This window comes from Peromyscus leucopus, chromosome 4, assembly GCF_004664715.2.
Source record: "Peromyscus leucopus breed LL Stock chromosome 4, UCI_PerLeu_2.1, whole genome shotgun sequence".
NCBI lineage: Eukaryota > Metazoa > Chordata > Mammalia > Rodentia > Cricetidae > Peromyscus > Peromyscus leucopus.
In genome coordinates this window covers 64,704,320-64,718,196 of record NC_051066.1, presented here as the reverse complement: position 1 = coordinate 64,718,196, position 13,877 = coordinate 64,704,320, and the positions used below count along the sequence as shown (strand labels likewise).

Below are 13,877 nucleotides of genomic sequence, written 5' to 3'. Positions count from 1 at the left end.
CATTTGCTGCAAAGAGAACCTTCTTTGATGAGGGATGAGATCTACACTCATCTACATGTTTAAGGAAAAGTTTTAGAATTAAGTTAGGAATTAGGCTGGTCTAGAAAAGCAGTAGTAATAGATTTTCCTCTAAAGTCCATGACCACATTAGCCTTGAGTATTTGGCTAATGGGTGTAATTTTCCTCCTATTGAATTTAGTCCTTAATTTTCTTAGAAAGATGCTGGTTAACGTTGAAGTAGGAATGCCTTATTAGGCCTTCAGGGATGTCTTGCCATGTTGATTATTGTGGTTCACAGGCATTACAGCTGAGTATGACTATTGATTGCTACTCTGCCTTGCAGCCTGACAAGCAAGTTCTGGTATAATGACAATTTATTCTGAGGGCAAAGGCTTTCAGGTCAGTAAGGCTTGTATCTTACCATTATCCCTTTTATGTTGCAGGATTCAATTTAGATTAAGGCTACAGCTTGTGCTTAATTCACGTATCTTCTGACTCCTATAAATATGATCATAAAACATAACTACACTGTAATATCATTTCAGATATTTTAATTATAAAGAATATCAGGATATTCTAGGCATTGAAACCTTCTTTTTACTGTAACTTGTGAAATAAAATAATTTACCTATATATAAATATGATGAAAAGAAGTCATTACCTTTTACTATCCACAAATAAGAGTGAAATATAGAATTATCTTCTCTGCTCAGTTTAATTATCTGGGGTCAAATTGTTCTTAACATTTAACATCTCTTCATACATTTCTATGTCCATCATTGTTTTCATGTGTTATTCACAAAGGAACTTTAGAGACTCCTTCAAATTAATTTCATTAGCACAAGAGAAACCGAAGACATAAGGCAATTTAGGAATATAAAATAATCTGACCTATACCATTAAAAAGTGAGAGTAAGCATCTGAGAAAAAAAATAGCTCAAGGGTTTAGAGCAGTTTTGCATTTTTGTCCAAATACCATCATTGTAAGAGACACTGAATTTCATTCTGACATTTTTATTCATGGATACCACACCCCACAATTTTAGTCATTACAGGTTTTTTTTGTCCATTCTGCTTTATTCTTGGATAATAACCAATAAATTATATAATGATTTTCTCAGATTATCATAAATGATAGTTACTTGAGCATATGACCTTCTAAGGTTAGGTTTTAATCCTTTAGTTGTAGTCTGTGAGTGGTTCCAGATTTTGGTTATAGTTGTTAAATGAGGAACTGCTCTGAGAATATCATGAAATGGTTGTTTGTTTTTCAATTAAATGGAGGCAACATCTTATGATGGATTTCTTTTTTATTTATTCATTCATTACTTTAAAGTATAACAAATAAAATATAATAATTAAAAACAAAACTTATCACATTCGAGTTAGACAAGACAAACCAACAGAAGGAAAAGGGCCAAAGAGAAGGCACAAGAAACAGACACCCACCCACTTGCACACTCAGGAATCTCATAAAAGCACTAATCTAGAAGCCATAATGTATGTTAAAGTACCTGGTGCCGACCCATGTAGGCTCCGTGCATTCTGGTTCAGTCTTTTTGAGTTCATGTGAGTTTTGTTCCTGTTGATTTAAAGAACCTTTCTCTGGCTCTTACATTCTGTCTGCTTCCCCTTACATGTAATTCCCTTAGCTTTGAAGGGAAGGATTTGATGGAGGCATCCCATTTAGGGCTAAAACTTCCAAGGTCTCTTACTCTCTGCATAATGTGTGTCTTTGGGTCCTTATATTTGTTCCCATCTGTCGTAAGAGGAAGCTTCTCTGCTCATAGCTGAACAAGGCACTGTTCATGTACTGTTAATAGCAAAATTTCATTAGGAGTCATTTTATCACTGCATTAAAAAAATCATCTAGATAGTATTATTTGGCTTTAACCTAGGTCCCTGCACTATCTAGTCTCTGGCTCTTGGTCACTGAAGCCATGTTGGGTATGGGTTCCATCTCATGCAGTGAGCTTTAAGTCTAATTAGTTGTTGTTGTTTTCTCCCTCAAGCTTTGTGCCAATGTTGCCCTAGCATATCTTGTAGACAGTACACCATTGTAGATAAAGACTTTGTGGCTGGCTGGCTGTTTATGTTTCTCATTTTACAGCTTGCAGAGTATGCTCTTGTACAAAAGATGCTGGAACACAGGGTTGAAAGCTCTAAGTAGGCACCAACTCAACTTCTCCATCTTTAATGAGTGGTGTAGAGACCACAAGTAAATGTTTTTCTGCTCCTTTTTAATTATTGTCTTTAAAATTACCACAATCTTTCATTTCAATAGAACTGCATTATTTTTACTCACAAAATTTTAGCCAAAAATGTATGATGTCCACATGTATATTTTTATATATGCATGTATAAACCAGGCAATGCTCATAGACTAAAATATTATTTCCAGTGAAATTCAATGGTATAGACAGGGGAGGAAACAAATGACCTTTGAAGCTGTGAGTAGGAAAGCAAATGAATTTAAAATCTGGAATATTCCTTAATTTATATGGAGGAACTTACTATGTATGAAGCAGATATGTTTTCAAGAGAATAAATTATACCTATAACTTTTAGGTCATGTGACCATAGGTAACATTTCACACATTCAATTTGATTTCTTTTACCATGATTTGGAGATGAGCAGTTAGGCTGTTTATGAATATGCTTTATAATAATCTCATACATATTTCCAACCATTTGTCTTATCAAATAATACTTGCTTAAACAACTTAACACTGCATGAGTAAGTAACATATAATTGTGTCTCAAGACTAAAATTAATTCAATGTGTAATTTCTCTTTTTCAGTTGTGTGGTATCACCAATTTTTAGATATGTGGTTTTGGACCATCACTTTCTGAACCTTCATCACTCACATAGGAACAAAATAAGAAGATGCTTTTGTGGTAATTCAGAGAAGGAGAATAGAGAAACAACTGTCTGTGCTGCTATAACTAAGATAAACAATCTCTCTGTCATCAAGTTGACTCCATGGAGACCTCCTGGGTCTTAGAACATATAAGTTAAACATTCCTTGTTTGTTTGGTCTTATATTTAGTTTAGAATGTCAGACAAATAAAATAGTAATAATGTCATGTACTGCTGTCCAGAAGGTTGAGACCAGAACAGGAGAAATTTCTTTTAGTACTTCTCTTAGATTTGATGATAAGAAGATTTTTTATAGTGTTTTGGTCACACTTTAAAATGAAATACAAGTGAAAAATCAATTCTTTCTACGCTAGATACTTCTTACAGAATTTTTTTTTTTCATGACAGGGTTTCTCTGTGTAGGTTTGTGCCTTTCCTGGATCTCGCTCTATAGACCAGGCTGGCCTCTAACTCACAAAGACTAGCCTGTCTCTGCCTCCCGAGTGCTGGGATTAAAGGCATGCACCACCACCGCCTGGCACAGAATTTCTTTGGTGAATAATAATTTATTATTTGAGGTTACAATATATTTCTTATTTTTAAACAAATTTAAAAGGTAGCCAGGATTTGTGTCCACCTAAACGTACATTTGCCTCTTATTCTATTATTGTATAAGGCAGTTCTCTGACAAGTCATTGTGGGCTACTCAGCCATGGCCTTTTATTCATATGTAGTTTAAAAATGTTATAAAATGTCTTTTAATATTCACTTCAAGAGCTGATAATACAGTTACACTAGACTTCTCTCACACAAGTGAAATGTGTTCATAACAGAAATTTAAAATGTGGTTTCTTTAAAGTTATATAAATATATATTTTAAGTTTTCTTCAATTTATGTGATATAACTATATCCTTCATTTTTCTAATATTTTATTTTCAGCAGTAATAGAATTAATCAAGACAATTTGCATAAGGATATACTCTCTTGTTGATGGAAATATAAGCATATGAGAAACATTTTTTAACAATTGATGATTTGTGTGAAGAAAGTTTATTTTTGCTATCTTCTTGAGAATCATGCAAAACCAGAGTTTTGTCACTGAGTTCATAATCTTGGGTCTTTCTCAGAACCCAAAAGTTGAGAAAATACTGTTTGTTATTTTTTTGTTGGTTTACCTTGCAACTGTAGGGGGCAACATGATGATTGTGGTGACCATCGTCTACAGCCCTGCACTGTTGGGATCCCCCATGTACTTCTTCTTGGCATTCCTGTCCTTCCTGGATGCATGTGTTTCTTCTACTGTCACACCCAAGATGCTTATAGACTTCTTAAGTGAGAAGAAGACCATCTCTTTTGAATGTTGCATGACACAATTGTTTTCAGTTCATTTCTTCTCAGGGGCAGAAATGGTTGTCCTAGCAGCCATGGCCTATGACCGCTACGTGGCCATTTGTAAGCCCTTGCATTACTCTTCCATCCTTACCCGGAGGCTCTGTAGTATTTTGATGGCAATATGCTGGGCAGGAGGCTTCTTGCATTCTATTGTACAAATTATCTTCATATTGCAGCTGCCTTTATGTGGACCCAATGTCATTGATCATTACATGTGTGACTTGTTTCCATTGCTAAAGCTTGCCTGCACTGACACTCATATATTTGTCCTTTTGGTGTTTGCCAGCAGTGGGGCTATCTGCATCATCATCTTCTCCTTATTGCTTGTCTCCTATGTTGTCATCTTGTTCTCTCTGAGAGCCCATAGCTCTGAAGGTCGCCGTAAAGCTCTTTCCACTTGTGGAGCACACGTTACTGTTGTGGTTTTGTTCCTTGTTCCGTGCATATTAATATATGCACGGGATACGTCTGCATTCTCCTTTGAGAAGAACACACTTATATTTGTCAACGTCCTGACACCATTGCTCAATCCTATGGTTTACACATTCAGGAATAAGGAAATGATAAATGCCATGAGAAAAATGTGGAAGAAATTGAAAGTGATTTTTGTTAGGTTTTAATATTGCTTTTACACTGGTGGGGAGATGAATCATTGGGTAAGAACACTTGCTCTGTCCACATGAGGACAAGATTTTTATTTTCCAGAACTCATGTGAGAGTCTTAGCATGGAAGCACACTTTATTCTAGTACTGGTAAATGGGAGATTTATCAATCCCAGGGTTTAGCTTCACAGCGTATATATTTGAGAAACACTGAAGCTCAAGCTTCAGTGGAGATTTGCTTTAAGAAAATGAGGCAGAATGCAATAAATACTCATAGTTAGCCCTGTATTTTGGCTCTGCATGAATTTTCACAGATACAAAAAACAATCACCCTTTATGTACAGTAACATGTGTATAACAGACACACACACATGCATACACACAGACACACACACACACAGCAATATAAGCAAACAAAAAACATACTGTTAAATGTATGTTAAATGTAAGGAATAAAGAACTTAATATTTTATTGGGCAAATAAAGCATTATTTTTTTAAAGAAATAACATTATTTGATACAATTTGATACAGAAGACATCAATAGTGGGAATGTGAATAAGTTTCTAGGTTCACATTTTCACTCTGCATTGATAATTTGGCATTGTTATATAAAAATAAAAGCAATTCAATTTTATCCTCTCATTTATTAATTGCATATTCAAAATGTCTTAAATATTTGACTGCTGCTTTCTATTAATACTATGCTTCATTTAAAAACTTGATTGACAAAATAAATGTGTTGTTGGACAAGAAAAATAATAAAGTTATTCCAAGAGAAAACAGGTTTCTAAGTGACATTTTGAGACTTCAGAAGCTAGGAGAGAGAGAGAGAGAGAGAGAGAGAGAGAGAGAGAGAGAGAGAGAGAGAGAGAGAGAGAGACCCAGAACCTGACCTCCAGGTGTCCCTAACTTTTAAAGTGGGTCCATTCATATCTAGAAGGAAACATGAGTTACATGAGTTACTCCTTCAACGTCTTCACTGATAAAATCCTTGAGACCAGCTGTAATTTCTCCTGGATGATGGGACAATCCTATCCCAATGAGCTCTGGGACCTGATTAGATAAACACCCCTGCAGACCTCCTATTCCCATACAACAAAAAGTGCTTGTGGGGCATTACTGTCCTAGCCACAGCATTGCAAAGACAGTGACATAGTGGGCACATGTCCCCACTCTTTACAGAGTGAATAGAAGCCAAAGCAAGCAGATTTAAAATTAGTTTCCAAAATGTCAATTTATTATGTGATTTTAAGATTCTTAACTTTGTGTGCACAAAGGATAATTACATTTTTAAACTTATCGATCAATATCATTAAAATATAGACATTTTATGTTGCTTCATGGTTATGTTTTCTTACATTCATATTGTCAAAAGGACTTTGCTGAAAATTAACTTACTGCTAAACACCTTCTTTCTGCTCAGAATCAGCAACACTAACAAGTAACTGGATTTTATGGTTAAAAAAATGTTAAATATTAATAGCATTTGTTTCTCAGTGATTTTAACTGCCAGAGATAATATACATGATACTACAAAAGACACATGAGACTTCCTATAGGGAAAAAAATACAGAACTAAGATTTGGTGCATCACTTAATGATTAAAGAAACCACAGAGGAAGTTTTAAAATGTGTAGATATCACATTAAGGAACAGAGACATAAACTCTCTCTTGTACTAGTTTGAGACAGAGTGAGCCTGAATTTGAATTCCTTACGTCTTTCCCTGTTTTTGTGCCTGTCTGTAGTTTGTGGTAACTGTTGTATCTGTTATCTGTTGTGTGTATCTGGACTGCTTGGCTTTAGTTCCATCTGATGTGTTGTGTGTGTTTTGGTTCCATGTCTGTGCCAGTCACTGCTGTGTCTGTTCCTGTGACCAAGAAAGGGGCTTGCTCTGTGCTAATTGAAAAGCACAGAAGACATGCTATGGAAAAGTGATAAGAGATTCTTTGTAAGGATTTTTCAAAGGGAAGAACTGACTTACTGACTCCAGTTGATCCAGAAGGGGTAACCCAAACTGCAAACATACGTTATCAGCCTACCTGAACACGCTTTTCACGTATTTATGGGATTTAGTTTACTTGTTTTAGTCTGTTTTCAACTTTGTGCTACTTTCAGGAAATGATTATCACAACACAGACATGCATTATACTGTCTTAGCAGCATGGGACTGTACATAAATATAATAGTAAATCTATGAATTTATCTTAGTTTGAAAAACTTACTAGATGGGAAATATGTATAGTAGCTTACATTGTTGTATTAGAGGCTAGTTAAACTTAAATAGGTTGAGTACACCCTAAAATAGAAAGTCAAGTCCAGAGTCAAATGATCTCAAAGAATATCATTATCTTTCTTTCAGATATGTCAAAAGTTCAGTCTTTTGGGATCAAGAGATACGTTCAGAAAAATGTACCAGCACAATATGTGTCAAAACAGTTTCTGAACAATGTACATAGAATACATCTGACTGGATCTGTAAAAGAAATAGGAAAGAACTCAAGTATTCTTATTTTTACATGATATTATTTCACACACACACACACACACACACACACACACACACACACACACACACATCAACCAGAAAATTGTGTACCTGACAAAAACTTTTATCAAAGTAGCAGGATGCAAATTAGACACACAAAAGTGAGTAACTTTCCTGAATGTAAACTACAAACCTATGAAGAAAGAAATCAGGGAATGAATATGATTCAAATATCCTCAAAATATATCTTGGAAGAAATTTTATCAAAGAAGTGAAAGATATTACATGATATTGTTCATCTTTAGAACTTATTTGGTTAGATATTTTTTCCCAACTGGACACAAGATAGAGTCACGTGAGCAGATAGAACATTAATTTAGAAAACATCTCTATCATATTGTCCTAAAGGCAAGCCTGTGAGTATTTCCTTGATTGGTAATTGTTATATAAGGGTCTACCACCAAGGTAGTACCACTCCTGGGCAGGCAGTCCTTGGGTGTATAAGAAAGCAAATCAAGCAACCCAGGTGTTCAAGTCTGTAAGCAATGTTTCTCCATGGTCTTTGTTTCATTTCCTGCCTCCAGGTTCCTTGAATTTCCACCTTCAGGTTGCTTGAGTTCCCAGCCCAATTTCCCTCTGTGAAGGAAAATAATGTGGAAGTAGAAGTCATATAAACGACTACTTTACCAATTTCAATGTGGCCATTTATTTTTATCCTAGGAATATTAGTTAAACCAAGACATTATTAGAATTTCAAATTTAATGTATTAAAATAGAATTTTATACAAATGGAAGATTATGGAATACTAGATACATTTTACAAGGGATGGGGGCCATCTTCATCTCTCAGAAGCTTTTAAATCCATAATTATGATTCCATATAATTTTTATTATCTCTTTTGAACTTTACAAGATTCCAATAATTTTTACTATTGTAAATATGAACTTCTTGGGTTAGAGAGATGGTTCAGTATCTAAGAGCACTCTTTGTTCTTACAGGAGCCTCAAATTGTATAACTCACTCCAGCATTTCGCGACTCAATTCTAACTACAGTGGTAGTTATGGCACCCCATTGGGATGGATTATATTCCCAAATTGTGGGCCACAATAAAGCATTTCAACTTTAAGGGTCTGTAAACATGAAGTTGGTATCAGGAAGAAGAAAAACAAGCAATATGGATAAGTGGTACAAAGGGCAAGGTTATAGCTTTGATAAACATGGTAAACATGGCAGCAGTTGGGAAGAACTTGTTACAGTGTGCTAGAAAGTATGCTGAAGATAAAATTATCTTTTGGCAAGTCTTTATTTTAGAAGCTTGGAAAACCAGCTACTGAAAGAGAATAGTAGAGAGAAGTTAGTAGAGAGCTCTTCAGGGGGTCTTCAGGAGAAATAAAAACTACTCTATGAAACTGAAAATTTATCTTTTCATTAATATATTTGTCAAGAATCTCGCTTCATTCTGCTCATGTTATGTGTTTAGGTAAAGTTGAGTTTAAAGATAATGAACTAATTTATTTGGAATAAGAAATTTCAGGACAATTGAACATTTGCTATATTTTATTGTGCATGCCATAGTCTTCAGTGAAAGAGAGCAGAAAATTGGGTAAAACATAATTTTAAAAGTGTAATTTGTCAAGTAAGAAAAGAGCTGTCTAGATAAATTTCACAGCAAGATGTGTGCTTAAAAAAGGAGTGACATTTGCTAAAGAGAAGCATCCTCTAAACTGTGATAATGGCAAATTAGACCTAAGGACATGACTCCCACCCACGAAAGGCTCCAACACAGGGAAAAGTGAACTTATTTGAAAGAAGAGAGTGTGATCTCAGGATACATCTGAAGGAGTGTGCTGCTCCTGGAAAGAATTCACATGAAAGTGCTTCCCCCTTTTCAGGACACACTCATATATTTGTGAGACAAGCATGAGGTTCAGGCCACATCTGGAAGTGTCAGGTAATGTCAGCAATATTATATATCTGGTATCATATTTGTAGTCATGAATGATGTAAGATCTTGGGGCTCACAGAGTCTTGCCCCCAATTTTCTCTTAAAGTCTAAATCCTAGCAATAGACACAGGAGTTGGGTTGGAGCACCCCAAGCCCTTACTTAGAGCTGTGAAGGTGAAGCCTTAATGGCAATGGAGATAACAGAGTACAGGGATTCCAGGCCATATGATACAGGCAGACCAAATTTCAAGCTTGGGGTAGAGATGATTCCCAAGGTGGGTGGTGCCTCTGTGATGGTCAACAGAGTTGGAATAGTTGAACTACCAAATCCCTTTAAGCTCCATGCTTTCAATACAAATCAAGATAATAGGGACGTGCATCAGCAGGATTAGTAATTTGCTCTACTAGGTTGAGTTCTATGATTCTTTGTTGTGCCCTCAGTGCTCCCTTAAATGTGGGAAATATGTATCTTGATTTAATTTCACAGAGCTCACACTTAAGAATTTCTCAAGATATCATTTTCTGCTTGCTAGGAAATAAAGTATTATCAGAAAGTATTAAACTATGTATATGCACAAAAAAAATAAAACAACAACAACAAAAAAAAAACAAAAAACAATTAATTCCTCAGGAGCTGTGGGCCCTGCATTCTTGAATACTGGCCTATCAGGTGAGATATACATACCCACTGGTGCACTGATGACATGAATGTTTGAAGGCTAATAAACACATCCAAATACTATTTGAGACCTGCTCCATGAGAGAGGAACACATACTTAGTACCTTATTCCAGTTAAAACCTCTGAAGAAGGATGTCACAGACTGTAGAGAAGAATAAACAGCTGTTGTTTATCTAAAATAACACAATCACAGGCCTCTATATCTCTGCACTAGAGTATCTTATAACTGGTGAGAGAAGCTCCCTTTTGCATTGTGTTGTGATAGACACACCTAACTCTACCAAGAACAGAGTGTATGGCTATCCAAAACTTATCTAAAACTAGTACCTGATTCTAGAACTGCAAAACATCTTGGAAGAAAAGGACAGAGGCAATGTGGAAATAGAGTGTTCAGAAATAGTGTTATGAAATTCTGTCTTCTGTACAAGACATAACCACTGCAATTTTTAAAATATAGAACCTGTGGATACCTGCACAAGACCAAAACAAGATTGGACCCTTCAACATTGCATCATGGATAGAGGAGGGACTCATGAGTGCCCACTCCTCACCAAGGAGCTATTGACAGTCAAAGCTCCTGAGATAGGTGTATCATTTTTTTTCAGTTATACAGACATAGGGAAATTGAACATAATAATCCTCTACTGATTTTCATAAAAGCAACCCTAATATCATTGGGTCAAAAGTAAAAGACAGGAATATAGAAGAACTATTTCTAAAGAAGGTAGTCACCAGGATGGGAAAGGGATAAGAAATAGTGATGTGTGGCTATTATGATACATCATACATATCTGTGAAATCATCAAAAAAAAAAAAAGAAAATGAAACAAAAGATTCATAGAGGAAATAGAGACGTTGCTATTCATACTGGCCACACCAGTTTCTCCACAGAACAGTTCATATTATTCCCTCTTTTTTTTGTAAGTTTTATTTATTTATTATGTATACAGTGTTCTGCCTACATGTATGCCTGTACTGCAGGCCAGAAGAGGACACCAAAACACATTATAGATGGTTGTGAGCCACCATGTGGTTGTTGGGAATTGAACTCAAAACCTCTGGAAGAACAGCCAGTGCTCTTACCCTCTGAGTCATCTCTCCAGCCCTCATATTATTCTTATAGATTAATTGATAGAACCTATGTCAAAACTCATCTGTTACATTGGGTGAACATATAGGAATTTAACTTAAATTCTACCCAACACAGTATCCTATCCATTATACAACTCTTCTGTTCCTTGACATGATGCTACATGAAAACATCAATAAAATCTCCCAAAGAAATTTCTCAGGATGAATTTTGGTGTAAATATAAATACAAAAACCCTACTAGTAAAAAAAGTATACAATATTGTATCTCAGCCACTTATGGGGCTCAAAATTGTTCAAACCCCAGGGGAGCTAAGAGCAAGTCCCAGAGGCAGAGCACCTCTCAGGGAACCCACATTAAATTCCAGTTGCAATTAAGGAGGGATTTTTGGCTCTATTTTTGCCTTTATCCTTAAAATGTGACTAAGACTACATGAAATGAACATGGCTAGCATTCTCCATCTTCACTGGTATAGCTCTTAGACTGGAAAGAAGCGTTGGCTACAAACATTGTCTTTTGGTCACCACTGAATGGACTACCACAATAGGGAAGAAGAGCTGCCTGTCTCCTAATTTTTCATCAAAATATCACATGGTAAGATTCATAAAGAGTCATTTTTACACTTTCAGACATGGGTTTTTGATTGTGAAAGGGCATGTTAAAATTTGTTTGTTTGGTGAATTCTGCTTCACAATGATAGGAAGAGCCAACATCGAAGGATCAAAAAGCGATGTCGCTATGAACGCTTGGCCACCACAAGCCAGTTATCCCTGTGGTAACTTTGTTTGTTTTATTTTTGCTCAGGCTCTTGTGTGGTTAATGAAAACATTGAGGCTTTTGCTTCATAACTGGGTTCTTCAGGGTATTATATATATCTATCTACCTTACTCACAATGCTGATTTTATGACCCCAAACCAGGCATACAGAATATAGTAAACGTGATATACAAGAAGCCCAAAAAATAGCCTTTAAAAGTAGTAACTGCCCAAGTACCCAATAAATAGCAGTTGTTAGAGAGTGGAGACTTTTCTTTCTTCTGCTTCCTTCTCTCCTTCCTTCTTTCCCTCCTTCCCCTATCTCCTTCCTGTCCTCCTCCTCTCTCTCCCTCCTCTTAATAATGTCCCTTGCCTGCTTTATTGCTTAGCATTTTTCTTCCTTCTCTTTCACTCTTAATTTCTTCATGCTTAATGTGATGAAACATTTTTCACCTTTTCATCTTTATACAGAAATCAAGTAATGTACAAAGCATTAATACTTTGCATTTTATATTGTCTTTGCAATAATACTTTGCTTGTTTTTCCTAGTACATATTCAGCTATGGTGAGTAAAAATGACCTTTCCTATGTTTGGACATAAATGTGGTACGCTTTGAGATTGAATAAGCACAACTGGTCATGGTACATTGAAGTGCTGTACTAAACTCTATACAATATTGCAAACAAATATAAAATGGTCTTTTTACATTGCTACATAGTAACACATGGTTCAGTAAGCACATTATGGTCACAGAAGGGCACAAAATCAATGCTGTGAATTAAGAACACTTAATTTCCTCCAACACTAGGTTTCTACCTCAGGAAAATCTTAGATGAAGTTCAGAACAGCTGTAGTGCTTTAGTCCTGGCCTGATCCCTTAAAACTGTTCAAATCCAAGGCTACAGAGAGAAACCTTGTCTCAAAAGAAAAAATCCAAAGAAAAAAACCCTAAAAAAAGTGTTCAAATCACCAAGACATCAAAAGATAAGTTTCTGAATCTGTTTTGAAGGAGGTGATAGGATTCAGGGAAAAGTCCTTTCCCCTACATTTCAGAAATAGAAAGACAAGGAGTATTTAGACATTTAGAGGACAGCAGAGCAATCATGAAGAGGAAAAGCAGTAGTTACCCAAAGAGAAAGTATTTCCTGGAGAGCTGCTGTGAGGAGTTTCCATAGCGACAGATATAAGCAAACAATATTTTATTGATACTTAACTGTCTGAAATAAGAATATGACTGTCTTATGAAACATACCACCTAGATATTTTAAGTAAGATTATAATATCATTGATGATAACAGTAGTTCGTTTGATATATATGTAAATCAACTACCTAGAATAATATTTCTGCTAATCTGTCTGATAGTTTTGCATGTTATTCACACTTTACATTAACAAAGTAATTTTCTTATCTATGTATTGATTGGATGTGCTCCAGCGGTTCAATTGTTGAGTGTGTGGTGCTTATATACACAGATTAGCATGATAATTAGCTTTAATGCTATCAAGGATGGGAAGGGAATAGTGGGGTAATGTGTACAGTAGAGTACATGGAGGAACTCTTCCCAATGTCACTCCTCAAGGAGATGGCACAGAGGCCACAGCTCCTTTTGTGATAAGGAAAAGATCAAGAACAACCTTTGGATATTCAACTACATGACTTTTAGGGGTAAAAAAGGGCATGGGATGTTTCAGGAGAAACATTGGCAGAGTCAGTTGGTCCTTACATAAAAAATATGGATTTGAAATTCAAAATTATATGGTGATGGAAGAGGGTTGTCTCAGCATTATGGCCATTTAAGATAAGATTATAATTGCTCAGAACATTAATGTGAGATGTTACATTGTAAGCATAGAAGTTCACTACTATGGCGAATGACCTACAAACCTCACAACCTTTTCAGAACTTCAAAGAAAATTAATTTTGTGGATTTTAATTTTGATGATTAAAATATTTTATGATACTAGCATCTTATATATGATAAGATTTATATAATTTCATAATTCATTTCTATACTGTAAAATGTAGTAAAACTATCACTAAATGGTCATGAAATTTT

The 13,877-nt window shown here is 35.5% G+C and overlaps 1 protein-coding gene and 1 long non-coding RNA gene across 2 annotated transcripts; both read left to right on the top strand.

Moving 5' to 3' along the window:
• Nucleotides 1-310: 310 nt before the first annotated feature.
• On the top strand, nt 311-3,088 carry LOC119087776. The gene is made up of 2 exons (XR_005091257.1): nt 311-399; nt 2,802-3,088. It is a non-coding gene; the product is annotated as an uncharacterized LOC119087776 (long non-coding RNA).
• Nucleotides 3,089-3,914: 826 nt separating this feature from the next.
• LOC114683679 (olfactory receptor 4C15-like) lies at nt 3,915-4,874 on the top strand. Its single transcript, XM_028857992.1, has one exon. The coding sequence runs from the start codon at nt 3,939-3,941 to the stop codon at nt 4,872-4,874; it is 936 nt and encodes a 311-aa protein (XP_028713825.1). The 5' UTR covers nt 3,915-3,938.
• The last annotated feature ends 9,003 nt before the right edge of the window (nt 4,875-13,877 follow it).

Coding starts and splice junctions, on each gene's coding strand:
- LOC114683679 (XM_028857992.1), top strand. CDS start 3,939: ATGCAAAACCAGAGTTTTGTCACTGAGTTCATAATCTTGGGTCTTTCT.